Source organism: Raphanus sativus, unplaced genomic scaffold (assembly GCF_000801105.2).
Source record: "Raphanus sativus cultivar WK10039 unplaced genomic scaffold, ASM80110v3 Scaffold3053, whole genome shotgun sequence".
Taxonomy (NCBI): domain Eukaryota; kingdom Viridiplantae; phylum Streptophyta; class Magnoliopsida; order Brassicales; family Brassicaceae; genus Raphanus; species Raphanus sativus.
The window spans coordinates 1-9,306 of record NW_026618360.1 but is presented as its reverse complement, the minus strand read 5'-3'; the positions used below and the strand labels follow the sequence as shown (position 1 = coordinate 9,306).

General features: G+C 36.1%; 2 protein-coding genes, 1 non-coding gene and 1 pseudogene across 7 annotated transcripts; 2 read left to right on the top strand and 2 right to left on the bottom strand.

Moving 5' to 3' along the window:
- Positions 1 to 230: 230 nt before the first annotated feature.
- On the top strand, positions 231 to 1,800 carry LOC130506264 (uncharacterized). Of its 5 annotated transcripts, none has more exons than XR_008941948.1 (5): positions 233 to 697; positions 879 to 939; positions 1,067 to 1,134; positions 1,211 to 1,300; positions 1,506 to 1,800. XR_008941948.1 is itself a non-coding variant. In XM_057000899.1 (4 exons), exons 1-4 carry the CDS (start codon positions 401 to 403, stop codon positions 1,517 to 1,519), a joined length of 606 nt encoding a protein of 201 aa, XP_056856879.1. In that variant the 5' UTR covers positions 231 to 400; the 3' UTR covers positions 1,520 to 1,800. The 5 variants fall into 5 exon arrangements, 3 of the variants coding, with proteins under 3 accessions (XP_056856879.1, XP_056856880.1, XP_056856878.1); XR_008941947.1 differs by having other exon boundaries at positions 1,416 to 1,800; XM_057000899.1 differs by having other exon boundaries at positions 231 to 697; positions 1,067 to 1,300.
- Positions 1,801 to 3,300: 1,500 nt separating this feature from the next.
- On the top strand, positions 3,301 to 3,433 carry LOC130506266 (small nucleolar RNA snoR111). The gene has a single exon (XR_008941949.1). It is a non-coding gene; the product is annotated as a small nucleolar RNA snoR111 (small nucleolar RNA).
- Positions 3,434 to 5,515: 2,082 nt separating this feature from the next.
- Positions 5,516 to 6,560, bottom strand: LOC130506265 (uncharacterized). The gene has a single exon (XM_057000901.1). The coding sequence runs from the start codon at positions 6,395 to 6,397 to the stop codon at positions 5,726 to 5,728; it is 672 nt and encodes a 223-aa protein (XP_056856881.1). The 5' UTR covers positions 6,398 to 6,560; the 3' UTR covers positions 5,516 to 5,725.
- Positions 6,561 to 6,886: 326 nt separating this feature from the next.
- Positions 6,887 to 9,014, bottom strand: LOC130506263 (uncharacterized; annotated as a pseudogene).
- Between the last annotated feature and the right edge of the window lie 292 nt (positions 9,015 to 9,306).

Sequence of the window (9,306 nt, the reverse complement as noted above, 5' to 3'; positions counted from 1 at the left end):
GTTTATCATGTGTATCTATATTAATAAAGTTGACAATTCTGGCACCTCAAGCAGCCACATCAGCAAGGAAGAGAAGGGGTTTTGCGCCACGTCAGCTTCTAATTCTTCATCTCATCAAAGTTTTCGTACCAAATCTACGGGCCAGACTGGCCAGTTGGTGGGTCTTATGTTTGGATGTGTTCTGTATAGTTTAGGCCCATATGTATTTAGGGTTACATTATTATCCCGATTCCATATACAAATCATCGACGTCTTCACCCTACAGCTAAGACTCCGATCGACACTCTGTAACGTCCAACCACTTATACCACCCTCCCAGCTTTTAATCGAGCTTATCATCTTTCCAGGATAACCGTCAGAAACTCCATCTATAAATGTGTTTGCTCCTTGCACAAAAAAAATGTGTTTGCTCCCAGCGATGAACATCATGGCATCTGCGAAAACTAAAGCACGATCCCTGCAAATCATCAACTCAACAATGGCGCAAACCTCCATCCTGCTCCCTACGATGAACATCATTGCATCTGCGAAAACTGAAGAACAATCCCTGCAAATCATCAACTCAACAGTGGCGCAATCCTTCATCCTGCTCGCCGATTTGAAAGCTGGCCGGTTCTGGCAGTGGAGATTCAACAGCGGCAGATTCCTCACACCACCGCGACAAGAACAAATCATAACCTCCATCAAGTATTTGGTGGTATTTGTTTTCTTTATCATTTACTTTCGGAAAAGTGAATTATAGCTTGAGCAGTAGCAAAGATTGTTTCTTTATTTGATTGGTATGAAATTGCAAGTCTAGAAACTGAAATATTGTCTGCTAGCATGTTTGTGATAGAATCAATAGTTTTGACTCTTCAGTATGTTTTTGTCTTAAACAGGAAACTGCAGCAGAAGATCGTTCCGAACAGAAGCAAGCTGATCTCACCATAGATTCTTCCGGTTTTGATTGTTTCGTCCTCTTTTAGTTTGTTCGATGATATGTTTGCTAACGCCACTATGAGTTTCTTGCATCTATCATCCTTCTTTCTCATTTAGATACACTGTTTCCGTGTGTCTGTATGCTCAGGTTGCAAAGTTTTAGGGGCCCATCACCAGGACTACTCAACTTATAATGTCAATGATTCGTGTTGCCAAGTTATTCCTCGATCTTCAACAAACCTTTATTCATACACGTGTTATTTTTTTGTTGCTTATCTACATTTATCTTTAGTGTTATTGGTAGAGACGCTCTCAATCCTTCATGAGAAGTTGGAACCCAAGGTCATCGTGGCCACTAGCATAAACCCAGAACTTGTAAGAGGTAAATTCGGCTGGTTACCAAATGTGTATGTATAAGGAATTTCCAACTTCTGATGCGTATGTCTACTTTTGGTATTTGTCTTATTATGTCCAACTTATGTGTCCACCTTTTCCAGCTCTCCTATTTTTAAAAGCTACGTCTGGGGCCACTTTAAAGTTTAACTGTTCGATGAGTAAGTTTCTTCTGAATATATCAACCACTGCAGCTAACATGGCTTGACTGAAGTGACGCCTCAAGTGGTTCCAAGTATGGAGGTGTTCAGACAACCGAGAGCGTGACTGTGGCGTAGCTTAGTACAACATTTGTTATTGGTATTAATATGCCACTCTTTCAGTCTACACTACTGCATTGTAACAAAAAAAAAATTGGTCTTAATTATTTTTGACAAAAAAATAGAATTCCATGTTATCATAGTTCTACTAAAATTATACTATTATTGTTATTTTTTTTGTTTAAAACTCAAAATTAAATTTTAAAATATGCTATATTTTCTTGGTCAATTTTTTTTTTGAATAGGCTTAAACTATTTGTGTCATACTTTTTTGTGGTTAACAAAATAAATAAGATAGTAAGAAATTACTATCGATATTATGTATAAACAATTAGGGGAATAAATTAAAAAGATAAAAATTAATAGTATAAAATAAAGATAAACCGTTGATCTTGAGTTTAAAAAAAAAAAAAATACTCCAGGGTTCCATAAAACTCTAGGATAAGATTGGAACTGTAGATAATTAAATAAGCCCAATACTTTAGATGCCTTAAGAGAAAAGACCGAGCAGGCGAGCATGTATGGAATCCTCACTTTTATTAAGCCAAATCTGCTCCGTGCATTAAAAAAACCAACATCAACCTTTCGGCAGACTATCTATTTACATTACTGGCAAACTACAACGATTTAACTACCAAATATTTTTTTCTCGAAAAGGCTAAGGTTCACTATGTCAGAGACAAATAAGAAGACTTCTATTTAAACAACACTGATTAGGAGTCTGATATCTCCAAACATCCACAGGAGATTGGTATATCAACATAGACATATACATCACTAAAAAGTTATGCATTGGGGAATGGCTTTCGGAAAAACATACTTAGATAAATTAGGATCGACACGAATGAAAACTACATGAAATCAATGTTGGAAAGACATCATGTCATGTCAAGTGGCGTCATTATGTTGTTGTTTACTTTACTTTTTAAAATGATTATCACTCCCTTATGTACTGAACCTAAGGCAAAATAATCTATTCATCAATACATAAAAACCGTAAAGCAATTAGTAGTAAAAAAATTGCCTCACTTCCATTAGTAAAACCTCTTCCATTATAACTTAGTAGGAGATAAAAATGCATTAACATGACAATGCAAAGCCAAGATACTCACAAAACAAATACATGCATTTATATTAATTTATCTTTGGAACATCAACTTACTTTATGTTTAAAGTTCAAGTTCAGCCTACTTATCCTATTTTTAGTTAAATCAAACGATAAAAACAGATTAAAATACAGGACTAACAACTAACAAATGGAGCAAATAACAAATTAAACTCAACGAAGGAATAAAACATCCGAACCCGGCGCGTAGCGCCGGAATACCCCTAGTATATAAATAAAATTAAAAGGCCCGATTTTTAATGGCCGAATCATTTAGACCTTTGAGGTTTAGTGGTTGATAAAAATAGCTGCGTCAAACGATTGTGATCAGCTCGAGGGTTAATAACTAGTTGGGCTTTTATAATTTCAAACCCAATAATTTTTTGTTTCCTTCTATTGGGGGGTTTCTAGGGCGTCACTCTGCATCGTAATATAAATACCCATCGAAACGAGAGTGCTATACCATTCGGCATCGGCGACAATACTATTTGAGTATTTGGGGTCTCGTTTTTTTTTTTTCACTTTCGTTATAGGTTTTAGTACTGTTTTTGGTTTCTGAAATATAGATATTTTTGTTTTGGTTACGATTTAGTTTTGTTATTATAACAAACCCTCGTGGTTCTTCGAATCGGGCAAGAGAGAGTCCGGTGTCTCTGAGTCCTTGAATGAATCTGGCGAGGGGAAATAGATTTGGCCGTGATATATCGTTTCAGTCGTCCTTTTTCTGGTTGGCGATCTGATTGTTGCTCGTCCACACTTTTTTTTCTCTTTCCTAAAATGTTTTTGTCTCTTTAAAGTTCATAGAAATGGAAAATGCGAATGATGAGTATAATTTAATTATTTCTTCACTTTGATCCGACTGGATAATTAGTTATCCTTGTGGACAATATTCTGATTACTGACGCATTCACTTTTCTTAAAAGCTTTAAAAGGTTTTATTACAACTTAACAATGTGTGGTACTTTGATTAAGAGGTTTTAGAAACTAAAATTTGCTAAACTAATCAACAAATTAATATCAGCACAGTGAAAAGAAAAGTAAACTGGTTATAACTGATGTATGTTGAGACTAATCTGCAATTCCAAAAATATTTGATCAATTTTTCAGAAATTTTCACAGTACTTAGGTATTGATCAAGTTGAGACTAATCTGCAATTATTACATATTACATAAAATTGATAACTACATAAAATTGAAACATTTGGTGTTAATAGATGTCCAGTGAAATCATTGAACCGAGTCGACGAGTGGGGACAAGTAAGTGGTAGAACTTTGAACCGATCCCATTAGGCAGAGTTCAGTTTTGTGTGATGCTGGTTTCACATAGCAGATGTCTAACTGTTCACTTTGCTGGGTTGATGTCAGGATTATGTGTAATTGTCTTCACAATCCATTATGGCCCAATAAGGAGTCATCGTCTTTGAAACTGAAAGTAAGAAAAGAAAAACACAACACAAACCATTTCAGTGGACCTCAGGTTCGTATCAATAGTAATTATACCCATTTCAGTAAGAAAAGAAAAACATAACACAAACCATGTCAGTGGACCTCAGGTTCGTATCAATAGTAATTAATACCCAATTCAGTTTGGTTGTTGTTGTAAAATACGAAAGGTCTGATCAGGTTGGTTTGATGAAAGTGAAAACAAAAAGTGTGAACGAAGAAAGAGTAGTAGTAAAAGGATACTCGCTTAACTGGTTTTAGGTTTTAACTCTGCGCACAGTTTAGACACACAAAACGAGTAAAAGACGTTGCCTTGACTTTTTAGTGCAACTATTGATGACTGAGATTCTACATTTCAAACAGACCTTCTCAGTCGTGACGACTGATGACATCTTTTCCTCTGACATTTTATTTTAATAAAAAAGTACCAAAGCTACATCAATATGACTAATATCAATCTTTCATCTGACATTTCAGTTCAAACAAAAATATTTTTTTCTTGTGCGGGGAAGTGTGTTGGGTAAAAAGTGTCACACCGAGACCAGAGCCATCGTGTCTCCACTTTTTCTATTTACTTGTGAAGCCCTATGTACGAATATCCCGCATCTCTAGGATTTAGTTCCCTCGTTTTGTCTGTACAAGAAAGATTGATTTATTCAATCTATCGTGGTTTTAAACCATACCCAAGAGACAGAGAATGATGGATGATTCGAACAATTCTGATTACTTTAGGTAGTTTCGAGCTTTAAACTTACTGCATTATACCAAACTTACTGCATTATACCAAATTTTAGCAAAAAAAAAAAAAAAAAAAACTTACTGCATTATATTTTTGTTTCTGCGAAAGGTTATATCATAGCTACAGAACAAACATATTCACTGCATGTTTTTAATAAGATTTGATAATGGAGAAGCGAGGAAATTGTACTCAACTGACATGTCTATGCCAAAAAAGGTTCTGAAATGATTACTCATTTTATACTCCACTATCAGCTACGAATCGAACTTTGGAGTTTATTCTCTAGACTTTACGCTTTGATGAAAGGGATCAGATTGGGTGACTCGCAAAGGGCAATAATGTACAGACAAATAATATGAAAACAACAGTTCATGGGAAGCATTAGAATTGGCTGTGGCGGTGGGCAGCACAAAAGATATTGTTGGACCTCAAATAGTATTATAGTCAATACCTTTTTATTAAAATACATTTTTACAGTAAAAGTCTATATCACTACAGATAGTCAATTAAATATGTTCAAGCTGGACGTAACGATTTTACTTTGTATTCTGCTGAATAATATACTCCATAATTCAATTCTGGCGGTAAGAAAAAATAGTTTATGCAACCTTGAGCATGTTATGTTGTTGAACATATAAACGTATTAAATACATGCAATAGTACCAACTTTCTGATATGATCAAGATGTTATAATACAATGATGTTTTTGGCCGCAATACAGTTAAATCCTTATACATGAAAACATTTGGTAATCAAACATTTTGGCCTACAAAGATCCAAAGTAATTAAACCTTTGAAAAAACATTTTTTAGCTTTTTACCAAAAAAAAAAGAAACATTTCTACCTTATTATTTCTTGTAAATTTTCTTATCCCCAAACACCAAAAACTTTCTCACCAATGAAACTCACAAATCTTCTAACGGATCCCTTCTCCTGCTCCTCAGCCGTCTCTTCGCCAACGTCTCCGGCAAGGAACTCCTCCGTGGATTTCAAACCGCCGTTGCAACCACCAGTACTACCAACCAATTCATGATTCGAACTAGAACATGCACGAGAACTCGAAATCGAATCAGTAAGTTGACTTGGACTCTCTGAATCAGCCGTACCAAAGCTAGGACTAGCGAGAGCTGGAGCTTTCCCTGAACGCTTTCTCCGATCTTTCTTCTTCTTGGTTTGTTTCTTATTCTCCAAGCTTTCTTCGTAAGCGTCGATGATTTCGTGAATCAGCTTGCGGCTTGGTGAAGAGTCCCATCTGACCCAGTAACACGTGTAGCAGCTGAAACAGTCACAATGAAAAAGAGGGGAGTGATTGTCTGAACGGGACTTCTCGTGGAGTTTGGTCTTATTCAGGCGAGATGCATAGTTTCGGTCGCCGGAGTAAGAGGCGGTTGATAAGAGGTAAGCCAAGACTTCGCGGTCTTTCGGTGAAAGAACCGCCGCTAGTGAGAAGATAGCAACGGGAAGAAGAGAGAGAAGGTGGTCGTCGGATTTTATCTGCGGCGAAGGGTGTACGGTTCCTTTGCGGTAGAGCTTCTTCATTGCTTAAGAGAGAGAGAAACAGAGACCAGACATTATTAAAGAAGATGTTACTGAGACTTTTAAATACCGAAAGTTATTAGGTTTCTGTTTGTTTTCATTCCTTTTTTATTGTTTTGTTATTTTAGTTTAGTACTATACTACTATGAAATTAGGCTACATGCAAATAATACTCGACAGCATCATTGTATGGTCTGAGTTATAAAGTTTAATGTGCTTAATAAATACATCAATTTTGTTTACTAAAGCCTAATAAACAATTTAATGTTTACAAATTTTTAATTAAATAGTATTTAGTTTTGTATGAGTTTATTGCTTTTCAATGTGTCACAAAGGTCCTCCTTGGGATTTGGATGTATTCTTTTGTTTTCGAAAGTTTCTTGAAAGTTGTTGACTACTATAATTCAAAGTTTCATGATATCATTATCGTCCAACACTTGTAAAGTTGTAATTAAAGTGGTATCATTTGTTTATATCTAACACTTGTATATTGAATAATTCACTGAACCGGGCCAATAAAAAACGGGCCGAAACTTAAAAGGCCCAACTAAAAACTATTGCACTAAACAAATTTAGCAGACACTGCTAGAGAGCCAATCTACAACTTTATAGATGTGTTGCTTCTTTGACACCCTATATCTACAAAAATATTCAAAACTCACAATTATAAACTCTCAGAGCCCTATGCTTTGTTCTTTGACTATTACAGCCTCACCGCACTGCCGTTGAAAGCCACCGTGAGCTGGCCAACTTTTAAACCCTGCCTCTTCCTCTCCACGTCCTTATAACCATTAAACGTCGCCGGTTTAACCAATTCCTCAAACCCAACACGTGGTCCACAGCCACAGCTCTTAACCCTAGTAACCACTTCATTTGAGGTTCGTTTATAGTGACCAAACCACTTGGCTTGCATGTAAGCGTTCCTCCTCCACGGCGGCACGTGAATCTCCGCTCCTTTCATCGACCGTCTTATCTCAAAGCACATGATTCTCACTAACTTTTTCAGCTCTTCAGGTGTTCCCACAAAGACACTTGGCAGTTCAGCTAAGAGAGAAAGGTATCTTGTTGTAGGCTTAGCAATCTCAAATTCTCCGGCAAGATTTGTCTCGACGATGAAGCGGCTCTTATGATCTCCTCTATTAACGTCAACGTACTCGTACTTTCCGGCCGTGTTCTTACCAAATCTCTCCCACTTCGACTTGCAAAGACCTGTGTGACATATATATATTCATCTTTCATCTTAGTATATTCTCATGTGAATCACAAGTCACAAAAAGTAATCACTGGTATGGTATCATACATTTATACATACAAGTACAAAAACTTTCAAAAAATAAAAGAAAATACGATCATCTAACGTAGTCACTTGACTCACTTTTATATGGTTTTAAGGATCCAACCTACTTTGTTTGTAACCCTACTTACTACTTTCGTGTAGGTTTACCTAGTACATATGGATCATCTTCTCATTTCAGTGTTTGTACAGTACATTTAAATACCAAAATCCACTGTGGTATTAACACATATAGACATACACATCTTTTATATATTGCAAACGAGATCCACCGGCCTATTAAATTTTCCTAAAGCAAACTTATTAATAATTAAAGATATGCTACAAAATCCAACAATATGTTTTAGCAAAAAAAAAAGTCCAACAATATGACTCAGTTTCAAATACTACTAAGGTTGAGAGATATGTTATACAACATCATACCTCTATCTTAATGTGAAGCTACTTATACGTGTGATGTATGCCAAGAAATCTCTATAGTAATAAAATGACTAATCAATCTTGAAGCTCAAATGTGTTATCTTCTTGACAAAATAATTTTCCAATCACAAGACCAACTTAATTCTCGGATCATTTTTTTTGTAATCATGCCTCTAAACCAACCATTCCTTCGCAAGGCTTAATCAATATGGATCAACCATTAACAAATAATAAGTTTGTGAACGAGTAGCTTTGAGGTTTAAAACTTAACCAATTCCCCTCAAACCCAAAACACATACAAAATGTAAATTTCCTAGTAAAGAGAGCACGTGTTAGTACCTGCATCGAAACCTTTGTTACGTAGATAAGCCATCAAGAGTCGTTTCTCTCCAACGAACTCACTTGCATTGACTACCTCCTCAATTATTCTCCGCCGCTCTCTGCCGCCACCGAGATTCTTACGAATCTCCGTAACCTCTCCTTCACATCTTCATAGTCATCATCATCATCAACGTCAGATTTATCATCGTTTTCTTCCCCAAGAACATCCTCGGGTAAAGCTTTCACTTCACCGTCCATATAAGATTCGACCAGATCCCAAAGATCGGCTGTCTCATCAGGAAAGTGATCGCTCCCGCTACTGCTATCGCATGGCGGACGTGCACGCGCCGCCTCGAAGTAAAAAGCCGCAGCTAATTTGTTGACTCTTCTCGGAATCTCTACCATTTTATGCCCTTTTCCTGGTTTCTCCTCTTCGGCGAATTGTTATATATATACACACGAGTATTATATTTACTATTTTAATTTAGTGATGTTTTCATTGTGTTGACAAAGCCTTTTGACCTTTTTGACGGAGTAGACGACAAAATGGTTAAAATGACAACATGGTGGTGAAATTATGGTGAATAAGGATTAACGGCGTTTTGTGTAAAGGAGAAACCATAGATCCCTTTTGAGTTGATACAGTTAATTTTTAGAACCTTAATTGTTACAGCCATAGCGTCCAAATACATTCACTACAAAGCGAATAACTTTTATCAAATCAGAATAATGAAACATAAACTAATCGATAAATATCATAATGAACTGTTCCAGTTTTAAAAAAGGCACGGTTATGAAGTCTCTTAATTTAAGTCTTCATACATTTTCAGATTCAGGTCTTAAAGTTAAAACATTTCTTAAACTTTGCAAATCACTC

What these genes read in the sequence shown, in the direction of transcription:
- LOC130506264 (XM_057000898.1), top strand. Translation starts at nt 401, where the DNA reads ATGTGTTTGCTCCCAGCGATGAACATCATGGCATCTGCGAAAACTAAA. An exon ending in CCTCCATCAAGTATTTGGTG is followed by an intron (nt 698 to 878) that starts GTATTTGTTTTC and finishes TGTCTTAAACAG; the next exon opens with GAAACTGCAGCAGAAGATCG. An exon ending in TCTCACCATAGATTCTTCCG is followed by an intron (nt 940 to 1,066) that starts GTTTTGATTGTT and finishes CTGTATGCTCAG; the next exon opens with GTTGCAAAGTTTTAGGGGCC.
- LOC130506265 (XM_057000901.1), bottom strand. Translation starts at nt 6,397, where the DNA reads ATGAAGAAGCTCTACCGCAAAGGAACCGTACACCCTTCGCCGCAGATA.